This window comes from Talaromyces atroroseus (genome assembly GCF_001907595.1).
Source record: "Talaromyces atroroseus strain IBT 11181 chromosome Unknown scaffold_1, whole genome shotgun sequence".
NCBI classification, from domain to species: Eukaryota; Fungi; Ascomycota; class Eurotiomycetes; order Eurotiales; family Trichocomaceae; genus Talaromyces; species Talaromyces atroroseus.
In genome coordinates, this window is record NW_017971433.1 from 2,895,132 (window position 1) to 2,908,884 (window position 13,753).

A 13,753-nucleotide genomic window follows, 5' to 3' on the forward strand; every position below is an offset into this window, starting at 1 on the left:
GGGAACGGAGGGAGGATTTCTTATTGCGCACATTCTGCAGGATACGTTATTGCTGTATACAACTGTTAGCAAATGACTGAACCAAATCTCGCGCTCGCGCTGGTTGGGAAATTGTTATGCGACAAACATACCAACCTCGATCGCTCCGGCCGTCGAGCCCGCAATGATTGAGCGCAAACTGCTAGGCTGCGAGGATCCCGTTAGCGATATCTTGAGTAAGCGATTGATGCGGACTCAATTAAGAAAGAAAAAAAAGTAAAAATAAAAAATACCTTGGCCCGCTGGTCTTGTTCTTTGGAAGCCATTGGCGCAAATGATGCCCGAATGTGACGGCGTTTCTTCGAGCGGTTTTGCGTCCGGCGGGCAGTTTTGCCTTAAAAAGTCAAAGAACGTAGCCGAGAAATGCTTAAGTTCTTAAACCGTCCAGAGTTGAATCGCTCAATCTGCATATTCACGATAAAGAAAATTTCATTTACAGTCTGCTCAATCAAGAGGAGAAAAACGAACGTTCGGAGGGAAAACTTGTCATTTCTAGATTCTTTTCTAAGCACAACCATAACGCTCACGGATCCAATCTAGAACTCCTCCTCTTTTATGGGGGTTTTTTTTTTCTCGTAGTGTTGGGTATTTGGGGGACAGTTTTGACGTATTTTGATACATGACATGAAGTTCATGGGTATATTGTGTAACCGTAAGTCGAGCTCTCAGATCGAAGTGCGAACTATCCTGAGCTGACTCGGCTCAAACGTTAACAAAGCGAGTGACGGGGGGTACAGGAGTTTTGATAACGAAACTGTCAAAATGCATGCAGAGAGTTGGCGAGGGTGTTGGTATTTCTGGAGTAAGGAATATGGGATAGAACAAAGGCCGTGAATCAGAGAATAGGAATAAAACAAACAACACCACCACCACCAAGGAAGGCAGGGAATAACAGTATGCGACGACAATTTGACCCGGGGGTGTTGAACACGTCGACAAGTCATGTTTGGCGCCAGCAATGTGAAACGCTCCCTCCTGCAAAATATGTTCGATAAAGCGTCACGTCTCGAACGGTAAAGAACGCCTGAGAGCACCTGAAAACACCGGACCAGACAGAAACCACAAGCCCAACCCAGTACCATCAACCTGAACGCCATCTCTAAGGGATGGATAAAGGAAAAAGAAAAGGAAGAATGTGGGGAAGGGAAAAAGGAAAAGTCTCAATCATGAACGATCAAATATCCGGAGAACCTCCATGCTTGTATCATATGAAGCCCGGGATATCGAGCGAAGAGAGGTATAAAAGTGGATAACATCTAAAACATATGGTACAAACATGGTAACGCAACCAACCGTAATTCATCATCTGGCTGCCATAGCAACTTCCAACGTAAAATGTAAAAGAAAAGAATCGACGTTGAATCTTGGATCGCGAGAGAACCGCCAAAGTATAGACACCCAGAGTGCGTGATTACGAAGCTGGCGTTGGCTGCGGCTTGGTACCGTCATGAGCATGAGGGTTCACAGGTCGGTGGTTGTCGTGTCCACCGCCTCGGCGTTGACCTTGACCCCCGCGACCGCGATAAGCTCCCCTTCCACGACCTGCGTTGTTATAACGGCCACCGGGTTGCTGGCGGTAGGCCTGGTGCTCAGCGCCGCGATATCCCTCTGGTTGCTGTCCCTGTGGTCCCGAAGTTATGGGGCGTGGGATGGTATCGGGCGAATCGTAGACGTAGAGTTTCTTGTCGATGGATTGAGGTATAGGCTGGATTTCAGTGCCAAGCTCTTGCTCAATCTTGTAAAGATTGAATCGATCTTCCCAGTTGATCAGATTGATTGCCAGACCCAAATGTCCAAAACGTCCAGATCGGCCAATACGATGAAGATATGTCTCGGCATTTTTGGGGAAGTCGAAGTTGATAACAACATTCACCGCCTGAATATCGATACCACGAGTCAACAAATCAGAGCAGACAAGATTACGGCAAACGCCGTTACGGAAGTCATGGAAAACACGGTTTCTGTTGTGTTGAAGCATGCGGGCGTGGGAATAGAAGCAGGAATAGCCAAGCTCCGTAATCTTCTTTGCTAGCAACTCCACACGGTTGGTTGAATTGCAGAAGATGATGGACTGGTTGATTTGGAGTTTCGAGAATAGCGTGTTGAGACAGTGGACTTTTTGTTTTTCTTCCACAAATGCGTAGTATTGCGTGATACCCCGGAGGGTAAGTTCGTCCATCAAATTGATCTCATAAGGGTTGCGCATGTGTTTATCCTATAAACCACCGTCAAAGCTGCACGGGAATATACGATTTAGATAGACAACACACCTTGAAAGACTTGACGATCATAGGAAACGTAGCACTGAACAACATGACCTGACGATCCTTCGGGTGAAACGAGAGAAGTTGTTCAATGACAGGAGTAAATTCGGGAGAAAGGAGCTTGTCGGCTTCATCCATGACGAATGTTGGGCATTCTGACAGATCAGCAACGCCTTTGCTTGCCAGATCAAGCACTCTGCCAGGTGTTCCGACAATGATGTGCACCGTATCATTTAGACGAATGATATCGTCCATTAACCCGGTACCGCCAGTAGTGACCATAACGTTGATACCGAGATGTTTCCCAAGAGTCTTGCAAACCTGCGAGGTTTGGAGAGCAAGCTCTCTAGTAGGCACGAGGATAAGAGCCTGTGTCTTCCTGCTCTTGGGGTTTATACGTTCCAAAGTGGGGATGATAAAAGCTGCGGTCTTTCCAGTACCGTTCTTCGCTCGCGCAAGGATATCGCGCCCCGTAAGCGCAACTGGTATCGTTTCTTCTTGAATGGGGGATGGCTTCTCAAAACCTGCCTCAAAAATTCCCATCATCAACTCCCTCTTGATATAAAAATCTTCAAATTCGAGGCCCTTCGTCGCGGTGACATCCTGTTGTTGCAGATTAGCACTAGCAAGCACAGAGCCTTGCGAATAATATCAAAGTCGAACCTCAGTCTGCGTTCGGTTATCCTTTGCGGGGATCTTCAATTGGTCCTTCCATGTTCCTTCCGTCTCCCTAAATAGAAAGTTGCTAATTGAGCGAGTGAAGAATGAAGAAGTAGCAGGCGTGTCAGATCATACCCTAGCTTTGTATTGCTAAGTTGTGATGTAACTGCGTCAACCATTGTGAGGCTTGGTGATGCTGATAAATGCACAATCGAGAGTAGCTTTAGAAAAGAATCAAAGTTGTAACAGATCGTTCGGCGTGAAAGAAGTTCGTAGGGATTGAGTCTCGGTCAAACAAGGAGTTCGGCAGGACCTGGCGCGACCTTCAGTAAAGCAGGGATGAACTAATCAATGTTCCGCGTCCTGCAAAGAGAGCATTGCGTTAGAATGGAACTCCCATGGGACAGACCCTCTGCTGGCATGATGAGGTGGATGGTGGGGGTAGATGTGAGATATCGCACAACTGATCTCTCGACTTACGATGAATCAGTAGTAGTAGTAGTAGGTAGAGGCAAAGATCTCAAATATCAAAGGCCTTGAGATGTACCTTGGCTTTGGATTGGATATTGATTGTCGACTTTGACGGTTTAGCACACCAAACTTGAAGATATGGACGGCGATGGGTATGGGACGAGTGAAAACTGCGCGGTCAGAGTTGGATAGCAGATGGCGTTGGATTTCTCGTCGCTATTGTTTCTGCAGGAGGAGATCAAGTTATGGCTGAAGGTGTATGCCGGTGTTTAGCAGTTAGCTCTGGTTAGATTTTTTTTGGTTGGTGGGATGAGAATGAGAGGTAACAATTTAATATCGATGAATATTGAAGTCTGAAATGGGAATTCCCACAAGAATGGAGAAAGCTCGGGCGGACATTCACCAATCACAGCCCGCGTCCGGGCGGGGACAGCGTGTTTCCTTTCGGGACTAGCTCCTCTCCAATCTACTCTGCGTTTCTCTACTTGGTATATATTTCTGGCAATGGTGACTGTATATGTACACGGTGAAGACGCTCTCCCTCATTTGCTGTTGATTCCTTGGATCCACCTCATCTCGTAGTACCCTGTAATTGAACATCCAGGGTGTAGTATGTACAAAGCATGGCAGATACTCGGTGGTAAAGCTCACTAGTTACTAAGTATTGAAATCGCTTTTATTGAAGGCATCGTTCCCTCGTTATTCAAGTTTGACGGAATGTCAATGTACTTTGTCCTCTCTCTGGCTCGGCAAGTCTGAGGTGAAAATAGGTACTTAGCGACCATCACATCAAACAAAAGAAAGAGAGAAAAAAAAAAAAGGACCCGTGATTGTGTCAAGACTTACTCCTTTACGCGGACGTCGGGCGCAAGACTAATGTCTGCTCTGGATCCTGGAGTGATGAGAATAAACTGACGGCCAATTGACCTTCTGGCTGCCATCATCTGAAAACGCTGTATTAGTACCCAACAAAGAGACAACAAGATGTCTGCGCATCAAACTCACCAGCATATCTATCGACGACTTCCGATTAATTTGGTCCATGTAAACATCACTTTAGGGTCAAATGTCAATTATACCACGCTTTTATTTCCCTTCTGAAACTTTGCGGTGCACTCACAACTCATCGAGACAGCGAATAGGCGATCCCATGGCTTCCCAGAGTGACAACAGAAGACAGATTTGAGAGAAAGATTTCTCGCCGCCCGATAACGTCTTTGCACCACGGCCGGCACTGTTCTTGGTGATATCCGGTTCGACCTATGTCGTAAACTATTAGGTAGGTTGAATGGAAGAGGTTGGGGAAGTACAGCCTTACCTGTAGGTCTAACAATTTAGCCTCATGATCCGTGAGAAGCCGGCCACGGAAGCTTCTTTCACTAAGCAAGTACGTGAACTGGGCTTTGGCACGAGACGATATATGTGCTCGGAAGTTTTTCCATCGCTCGCGTCGATAATTGATTGTATGTTTGAAGATCTGCAGTTGAAGCCAAGATCAATATGGTCACCATGCGCAGAGGATATACCCAAAGATGCAATATTCCTCACCTGCTCAAGCTTCTCAAGCTCGTTGAACTGTTTTTCAGCGCTCGCTAAGGCTTTGCTTGCTTTAAGCAATTCGGCCGCTAGTTCATCTCGTGAAGCACCCATCCTAATTTTCAAGTTAGATCGTCTTCAAAATAATACGAAAGGAGCTGAAAACTGACTGTTGTTCAAAACGTTTCAAATCGCTACTAAGTTTTTCCAGCTTCTTCTCAAGGCTGCTAGGTGTTTCGCCTTCATCAATGGGAACTCGCGCAGACACGATGCTGGCCTGCTCGCAATAACTGACAACAAGCGCGACGAGCGCCTCTTTATCAGCGATCCTTGCCTCGCGAATTTGATTCAAATCCTTGACACGTTCGTATGCCGCATTTTTCTGTGCCAGAACAACTCGTCTGTGCTCTTCAACTTTGGCATACTCGTTTTCAGCAATGCGGACGTTTTCCTCAAGAGGCTGGATGTCATTTTCCTTGGCAGCTAGCTGTCGGCCATAATTCTTAAGGTTGGTTTTGATTCCTTGCATTGCAAGATTCGAATCGTTGTAAGAATTGTTGCTGAGTGTCTTTTCACCTTCGGCTTCTGCCAAAGAATTTTTCAGTGCGTCTAAGTGGCCATCTTCGACACGGTCCTTTTCAAGGGCGTCTTCAAGGTCATCGGCATGATCTTCAAGTCGCTGTGCCTCTATTTTAAGGTTATCTTCTTCATATTTGTATTGTGTTAGTGCATTTTTGCATCCCTGTAATTCAGTTCGAGCAGAGGCCACTCTTAATTCCATGTCAACCAATTGGCTCTTGAGTGCTTGTACATTTTCTTCCTGAAGCCTGTAATATCGTTACGAAATGTCTCGCTAGACAGAACTTGCAGGTGTACACACCTTATTTGAGAATCAATATCTGATCTCATGCGCGGTCTCCCAGTGTACGGGGCTATAGGGGCTTGGCTAGGCTCTCCTGTGCGCCCATATGCGAGGGTGACACCTCGGCGTCGATCTCTAGAGTCGATACATAAGCAGCGTTTCACACATCTAAGGCGCTCTCCTTCAAAGAGAGTGGCAGAAGCCTCTTCCACGTTCTGAATCAACACTATTTGCTCAATTCCGTGATTGATGATCAGCTGCCGACGAACGAGATCATCATCTATCTGAAAATTTATGTCAGCAGCATCTAGTCAATATAGTACATGTCAGGGGGTCGTACCTCGAGAACTCTAAGTATAGTATCAAAGCGTCGATCTGGCTCGTGAGCGGATGTATCAATAGCACCGTCACTACCAATGAGTATAGGGCAAACACTAGTAGATCGTTAGAGAAAGTAAAAACATCAAAGAAGCGGCAACCTTACCAATTCACTCTCTGCATGATTCTAGAGAGTATGTTCATATCCCGCTTCGAAGTGACAATGAAACTGTTGAGGGAATTGTTCAGAGACTGCTCTATGACCGCAGACCATTCAGGCTTCATGAGCCTTACATGGTGAGCAACTGGGCCAACGGGACGGCGACCGAATGAATTTTCATGGGCAATAGCAGCGAGAAGCTGAGGCATCTTGTCAGAAAAACCCGCGTTAGACTGTCCTCGATCTTTGCTAAGAGACCTGAGTAGCTTTTCCGCTTGTTCAATTTCCGATTTATGTTTGTGCACAGGTGCAATAGTCTGCTTTAGATTCTCCTCCGCCTTACGTATCGCTTCGTGGAATTTAGTTGCGCCTGCCTGATGCTGTGTATGTTTTTCAGAGGCTTCTTTGGCTTTAGCCCTCCGTTGCGCAAGCTCTTCATGCCTCTGGGCAAAATTGCCTCCATCGACGTCTGCCATTCGTCTTTCCTCTTCAGATATGTCCTGTTTGAGTTTATCTATCCGTGCCTGGGCGGATTTGACATGTTCACCAATTTGCCGTTGCTCCGCCTGAATAACACTATCAGAATGAGAAGTCATTAAGTTAGACAAAGGAAAGCTCACCTGCAAGTCATGATGATCGCTCATTTCCTTGTCCCTGAGAGCCTGTATTTCTTGTTTTTCCTCTCTTGCTCGTTCCAATGATTCTTTTGTATTATTCAATACTCCAGACGCAGTTGCGAGTTCACGCTGCGCTGCTTCGTACCTGGCATCCAAGTTACCAACATCAGACTCTGCTGCAATAATCTGGCGGTCGATTTCAGCGATATCCATGTCGATATTGTCTCGTCTCTATATGAAATAAGCTTTCAAAACGCGTATACTAGGGCAAGATGTCACTCACTTTCTCCTGCTCCTCAACTTGCGCCCAAGCCATCTGTCCTCGAATATTTCTAACACGCAGCCGAAGGTTGTTTCGCTGGTCGGAAAGCTCGAGTCTTCGTTGGGCTTTTTCCTTGTCGGCTTTGAGAATGTTGAGATCTCCTCTTCTAGCGTCAAGTTTTTCTTTGATCTGATCCACGGACTCTTCAATTAGGCGATAGTCGTGATCCAATTGTTCAAGTTGAACACCTTTCACGAAGAACTTGTACTTTTCCGCGGGGCTTGAGGAGCTAAGAAACTGGCGGGCCATGTCCTGTGAGAGGACATTCATAGGATTGTCGATCTGCAAATTAAAAAAATCCGTAATAGCGTCCAAGTCAACCTTTTTGGTTGAAACTATTTTGCCTGTTTCGTTCTTGATCTTAAAGCCACTCGACCCGCTCTTTGTGAAAGACCGCTCAACGATGATAGACTTGCCGTATTCATTGGGCATATAGGCACCATCTCCTTGGTTCTTGATCCGGACGATAATAGTTGCTGACCTGCAAGGCAACCTAAGCCAATTATTCCTCGCAAATCTCTCCATTGCAGAGAGGCATGGGTTGAAAATGAATGACCTACTCCTCTCCTTCCTTGATGAAGCTTTTAAGGCTCTGGCCTCTGTTGGTGATAGAGGCTTTGGCTCCCAAACATAGAGTGAGCGCAGTCAGAATAGCGCTTTTCCCACTTCCGTTCTTGCCAACGATGAAGTTGATGAGCGGACTGAGTTCGACGGAGAAATGCTTGTGACACATAAAATTGAAACAATCCACGCGCTCAATAATTCCATGATCGGAGGGGACATTTGACTCGTTGGTGTGGTATCTCTCTAATATGGCTTGCGTCGCCTGTTGTTCCAGTGTATCTTCGTCCTCTTCCTCAGCGTCGTAGGTCTCGAAGGACTGTAACGGCATGGCAGATTCCTCCCGTTCTTCTCCATTGCTTTCGTTGTTTTCCTCGCTCTCTGGGAAACCAGAGGTACTTTCCGACGTACGACGGCGCTTATTCTGTAGGGACATTCAATTTTGTCAGCATCTGTCTTCAAACGACAGGGGCGCGGTGGGGACAAGGTTTACGGAGTTCGTATCTGAGCTGCTGCTTGAATCGTCCTCATCAACACTTGTTTGCGCACGCTTCAGTGGTGCCATATTGCAACCACTGGCATATAGCCTAGTGATATCTCCGATCTTCTTTGCTGGGTCAACCAGCTCTGGACTCGCGTCCCGCGACTTGTCGCGTAAATTGACGGGCCGCGGAATCACGTGCAACTCGGCCTTGTTGATAGGTATTCTGATTTCGGATCGATATAAAGTAACTGGCTATTTTTACCCCTATGATCTCGACAAATCTATATATAAAGTATCCCTATGAGGTACATGTGCTGAATAAAATTCATATACTGGTTTGTTTCATAGATTCTAAGGATTATAGGAACCATTCCGTATCGAAAATTACGGAATTTACCAGTGTATTTCTTGTTATCTTGCTTGATATATTTCCTGATATAATCCCCACTATGTTCTTTGAAGGTCGGTTATGCTTCCTGTATATGCTTTTATATACGTAACGGTTGCATTAACCACCGTAATTTTACTCTCGACTGTGCATCCATTACATCAACAAACACCACAATAGCTACAAAGCTAGGGTATGCTCTGACATGCCTACTTAGGAACGTGAAGATATTGACATCAATGGGTGATGGATAACTTAACTAGCAGATACTAATTGCACAATGCCAAACCCACAATGGCGTTTTTTCTCGGTCCCTGGTTCTCACTGGTACAAATCTGGGGATTGCAAGTCTTGCTGCATTAGTAGAGGCACGTTTTGATCGAATCGCTTCATTTTCCCATGCTCGTGTGCACAACACCAACAAGTAGCCATCAGGATCGGCTCTTGTCACACCGCATTTGTTCCAGTACTCGGTTGCAAAAATAGCAGAGAATCCCCAGTCATCAAGTTACTTGCCACTATTACCAGAGCTATGACGTTACAAAGATGTGCTTCTGCAAGCGATCACTGACTGTACTAAAATAAGAGTACAAATCAGCTCATCCCGCCCAATTTTCTTTTCTGTCCCCTAGGAAATGATTTGAAGTACCGGCCCAGAGTGTCTGTGTAGCCGCCCATCACGAATTTTTGAAGGTGTTCCGGGACGTCAGTTGTCTGGCTCTGGATAAAGACGAATCGCCGTGGTCTGCTTGCGATCACTTCGTCATTGTCTCCATCCATCCAATCCATAGCCGAGTTTGCTTTATAAGGCGCACCCTGTGATTGCGTTTGAGGATAGAAGCTGATGGCGTTCCCATTTTCGTACGAAAGTGTCACCCGGATTGCAAGACGGCGGCATGGGTCGGTATCTAAAGCCGCCAATGCCCATACTTTGTCATGTCGACCTTCAGCGAACTCGAATTCCACCAATGCCTTGCCTCTTTGGCCCTCCATTGGAGCATCTGTTATAACTAATCTGAGCATTGAGTGGACGAAAATGATGAATTTGGGCTTCTTTGTTTTGGGTTGTTTATTCGTTCTGCGAGCAGTCTCCTTTTTGGCTTCAGGTACTACCCAGTGACCGGGATACTCGCGCCCTGTGCGAAGACTGGCTATAGTCCGTCTGACTTGAGCACTTGATGGACCAGTACTTGACCACCGTCGGATCGAATGGCCAGATTTGGGTTTAGGTTTAGGGGCTAGAGCAACGCAAGATTGTCCCTGTTTGTTGATCGTGATGGTGAATTCTTCCACAGTTGCAGAGATCTCTTCGGCCAATTCAAGTGCTTGATCAAGATTCTCCACATTGACGCCTCCAATCTGAAAGTTTTCGTATCCCTCGTTTGCTCCATAGTTGTCTTCGGCTTCACTATTTGCTTCACTACCTTGAGATTCATACCCTTCATCGCGCGTATCAGTGGTCAAGACATGTGGTCCTTGATCACTTTTTGGCGTTGTGAGTTGGTTTGTGGGACTATTATCTTTGGCTCGAATGCCTGTTGAATTGTCTGCCCAAGTGGCTGCCGACTTGTGGTTTTCCGGGGAATTCTCTACTGATACAAGTGGTTCAACAATTGCATCTTCGGTTTCGTCCGCAGACACGCGCCGATAGAGCTCTTTTATCTCCTCAATCTGTTGCTCTGAGGCGATCCGTTTCGGCCCGCCCTTCTTTCGGGCTGCAACTGGGCCGACTGGCGTATCAGTGTTGACCCTGAATTCGACTGGGCATCGAGAGGCAAAACGTGCTAGTATTAAACAAGCATGAACAAGGGTAACCCCTTTTGATGCCAAGTCATTGATCGCTTGATCGTCTGTGAAGCCTTTTCTTGCGAGCCAGACCCGAATTGCTGGGTGTATGTTATCAGGGGTCATGGGAGCTGCACCCTTCTTCTCAGCTCCCCGAAGCCGCACAAGTCTGATGATTGCTCTTGAGTTGTCCAAGAAGTAGGGGCTAATGTGAGGAGTCTTTGTCCACCTCGTGGCAAAGTGAAATAGTCGCGTGATATGATATATTTGTTCGTCCGTACCAATAAGCACATGCAGCATTGATGTCGGACATTTCAAATAGAGACGCTGAATATTAACCCCGTCCAGTGTTTCGACGTATGCTTCAATTGTACCGTGAGACAACTTAATATTGATTCGGTAGTTCTTCAGATGCTCCGTCAAGAGAATTCCAGCCGCATTATTACCACAGAGAATAACAACTTGTAGACAACTTCGTGCAATCACGTCTTTCGTATAATTTCTGAGGAGCACGACTTCTGTTTTAGTAATTGCACTAATTGGACGACAGGCGTCGGCACTTGTATATTGACGGAAACTCCATGGCCAAGCTAAGACATTTGTCTCATTAAAACCAGACCGTCTGATCCCGTATGGTAAACCTGTTGTTTCATCCATTGTCTCCTTTCTGAAAACCTGGTCGAATATCACTCCAATCTTAGCCTCTAACGAGCCAAAGGGAATTTGTCGAGGTACATTATCTGAAAGCATGTTTTCGAGGCCGTCGCAGAGCCTGGCGAACCATTCCTCAAAATTGCCACTCTTTCGGCCAGGTGGAGTTCCTTGAACGGGGATCTTCAGTCTGCGAAGATGGTGGTTCTCTTCTGCTGCTTCTTTCATAGCCTCCACGTAGTTCTCTGAGGTAAGGACACGAGGTGTCTTGGCTGGATCCCAGCGCTTCTTTTGTTGACTGGAGCGAACAGTAGGCCATTCTTTAATATCAGAGTCCACTGACTCCTCACAAAGTATCATAAAGCTCCGCCGTACCTCTTGGCCTAATGAGACTGTCTGGTATAGCGGTGGCACGATGTTCAACCCTAGCATTGTAGAATGTTGAACATTTAATAGCTCGAAGTACTCTTGCAGTACTGTAGGAGGCAGAGACCGAAATGCCATACATAGGATCATTTCGAGGATGTTTTTCGCCAATGTAAGGAGCGTCTGATCGTAGAATTCACCTACTTGATCTGGTCCGGTTTTCCAGAGCTGGATGAAATTAGGATGGCGGTGGCCATTTCCCCTTGATGTCACATGATAGTGAAGAGTTGAGTCGTCGTCTGCGAGGTTTGCTAGGGCCATTGCGATTGGTGTTGTTGTTGGAATTGTAGTTGGACCTGTAACCCCTGCTGGGGCCCTCTTCGAGCAGCATGGGCACGCCGTACAGACAGGACAAGGCCTGGTAGTTGACTTAATGTGGCCTGGTAGGTCATTTTTTCGACAGGTCGCACAATTAAAGCGAACTTCAATGTGTCCTCGACGATAACACACCAGAAACATGCAGCAAGGCGCCATTTTCGCTCCGGTATCCTGTCAGAGTTTGCCAAAGAATGGAAGTATGACAGAAGACAAGTATGAGTTTGATGTGACGATGCCAGTCTCATGTATTGGAACTAGCTAAAGCAGAATACAGAAGCGCGTGCCTAACGAGAATAACAAGCATGAAAAAGGAAAGAAGGAAAGAAAAAACAGATGTTCGCTATCCTTGGTACGAATATCTACTCCTTTGTGCAAAATCCCTATTCCCAATACAGCACCGCTGAGGGCATCTCCAAGAATGGCACCGCCTAGGGCTTCATGCCCTTTTCTGAGATGCGGCGGGAAAGACCGTCGCGGCGCCTCAACATCTGCCTCATTGCCTCAGGCAGGCTAACCCTTCGGTCCGACTATCACACTTGGAAACAAATGATAAAAATGTATTGATGTGTCTGTGTAGAGGACGAACGAGTTGACTGATTGTTGCTTGTAATTGGTGCCGACTTCAATGAAAAAAAGATTCGAGGAATTAGGTGGGATTATATATTAGGGCTGCTGGCTCTGAATCCGGAATAAGTCAACAAATGGCCTTGATGTACATTTGAGACTTCCTGTCAATACCCCAGTTGCCAGCAGCCCTACCTAGATATTGTTTGTTTGTTTGAGGGGGAGTGGGCAGAGGTTTCCAATCTTTAGACTTGAATGCATTCTCGTGGCCGAAAATGGGCTTCAACTAGATTACCCTGCAACAAGGCATCCTTCATAGAAAGCGTGTTTAGATGGACTTCGGGCTTAATGGAGTTTCATCTGTACGATGTGGTCTTATAACCTGCACTACGAGGTACGCAACTTTCGGTCATCCGTGTAGGTCGATAATCAACAGATTCCATATCTACCTATGAAACGATAGATCATCTAGGATAATAAAAGAGGGATACATGATATTAGTACTAGTCTAAATGTGACAGTCGCCTGGAAAGTCCAAGACAAGAATATGCTCGCGAAAGAAGACTGACAAGACTCCGAAATGAGATAAAACTTCTCTTCAGGTATCTACCGTTGCTTCATTAAGAACACGTCTTTCTATAACGTGACAACAAATTTTAGGCAAAAGCTTCTCTTCAAGTGCTCGAATCCTTGAACATTCCTGTATATTCTCTCCAGTGTATTATAATCAACAATTTGAACCTCTGAGGCTTTAGGACTATAAGACAATAATAAATAATCCTTAGCAAAGCCTGAGAAAGGAATTTCCTATAGATTAATCTGAATGCTAAGTTCTTCTTAGCATTATTAGTATAGATAAATTTGATATATTAATATATTTTTATTTAATACAGAGAGACCTTTAAGAGGGTGAGTAAGAATATAGTTAACTAGTACGGATATACGTTTCTAGTGCATCTGGCCAAGCGCGCTAGCGGTCTGGTGTATATTATTATATAGATGCAATCCTCCCGTGCTAGTAACTCGGCATTTCACCCTCCAGCTGTGGGAAAAGCCCCGTTTGCAATTTCTTGATACCAGCCATAATTTGTTCTGTGGAAAAGAATCCGGCGTACTGTACTGCGTGTGACCTGATGATCTGTAGGCAAGAATAAATAGCTAAAAAAAATTCCCATTAGGGGCTGACAAGAGTGGGATTCGAACCCACGCCTCTTGCGAGAGATGCATACTAATATATATATTGCTATATATATAGGATGTTATAGGGAGTGTGCTCCGTATAAGTAAACCTTGAAACATCCGCCATAGACCGCTCGGCCATCTTGCC

General features: G+C 45.8%; 4 protein-coding genes across 4 annotated transcripts in view, besides 1 other annotated feature; all 4 read right to left on the reverse strand.

Annotated features, from left to right (window-relative positions):
• The window catches only part of UA08_02091 (putative mitochondrial carrier), a gene marked incomplete at both ends in the record, with an annotated part of 1,584 nt that extends 1,279 nt beyond the window's left edge, over window positions 1–305 (reverse strand). The window contains 2 exons of the mRNA XM_020261827.1: window positions 132–210; window positions 273–305. Of these exons, the coding sequence (XP_020123519.1) occupies window positions 132–210; window positions 273–305 (112 nt within the window). The remainder of the gene's footprint in view (window positions 1–131; window positions 211–272) is intronic.
• A 1,145-nt stretch (window positions 306–1,450) lies between these two features.
• UA08_02092 (ATP-dependent RNA helicase dhh1) lies at window positions 1,451–3,142 on the reverse strand (the record flags this gene model as incomplete). Its single annotated transcript, XM_020261828.1, has 4 exons — window positions 1,451–2,254; window positions 2,310–2,906; window positions 2,967–3,033; window positions 3,099–3,142. 4 exons carry the CDS (start codon window positions 3,140–3,142, stop codon window positions 1,451–1,453), a joined length of 1,512 nt encoding a protein of 503 aa, XP_020123520.1.
• Window positions 3,143–4,137: 995 nt separating this feature from the next.
• Window positions 4,138–8,375, reverse strand: UA08_02093 (hypothetical protein; the record flags this gene model as incomplete). The annotated part of the gene is made up of 14 exons (XM_020261829.1): window positions 4,138–4,189; window positions 4,281–4,378; window positions 4,440–4,488; window positions 4,555–4,694; window positions 4,753–4,911; window positions 4,983–5,085; window positions 5,141–5,797; window positions 5,851–6,116; window positions 6,173–6,266; window positions 6,317–6,876; window positions 6,931–7,158; window positions 7,211–7,730; window positions 7,810–8,234; window positions 8,304–8,375. 14 exons carry the CDS (start codon window positions 8,373–8,375, stop codon window positions 4,138–4,140), a joined length of 3,423 nt encoding a protein of 1,140 aa, XP_020123521.1.
• Window positions 8,376–8,531: 156 nt separating this feature from the next.
• Window positions 8,532–8,712: a repeat region (Identified by RepeatMasker using a combination of RepBase library and repeat library created with RepeatScout).
• Window positions 8,713–9,276: 564 nt separating this feature from the next.
• UA08_02094 (hypothetical protein) lies at window positions 9,277–11,805 on the reverse strand (the record flags this gene model as incomplete). The annotated part of the gene is made up of 1 exon (XM_020261830.1): window positions 9,277–11,805. The coding sequence occupies one exon, from the start codon at window positions 11,803–11,805 to the stop codon at window positions 9,277–9,279; it is 2,529 nt and encodes an 842-aa protein (XP_020123522.1).
• Window positions 11,806–13,753: the final 1,948 nt, after the last annotated feature.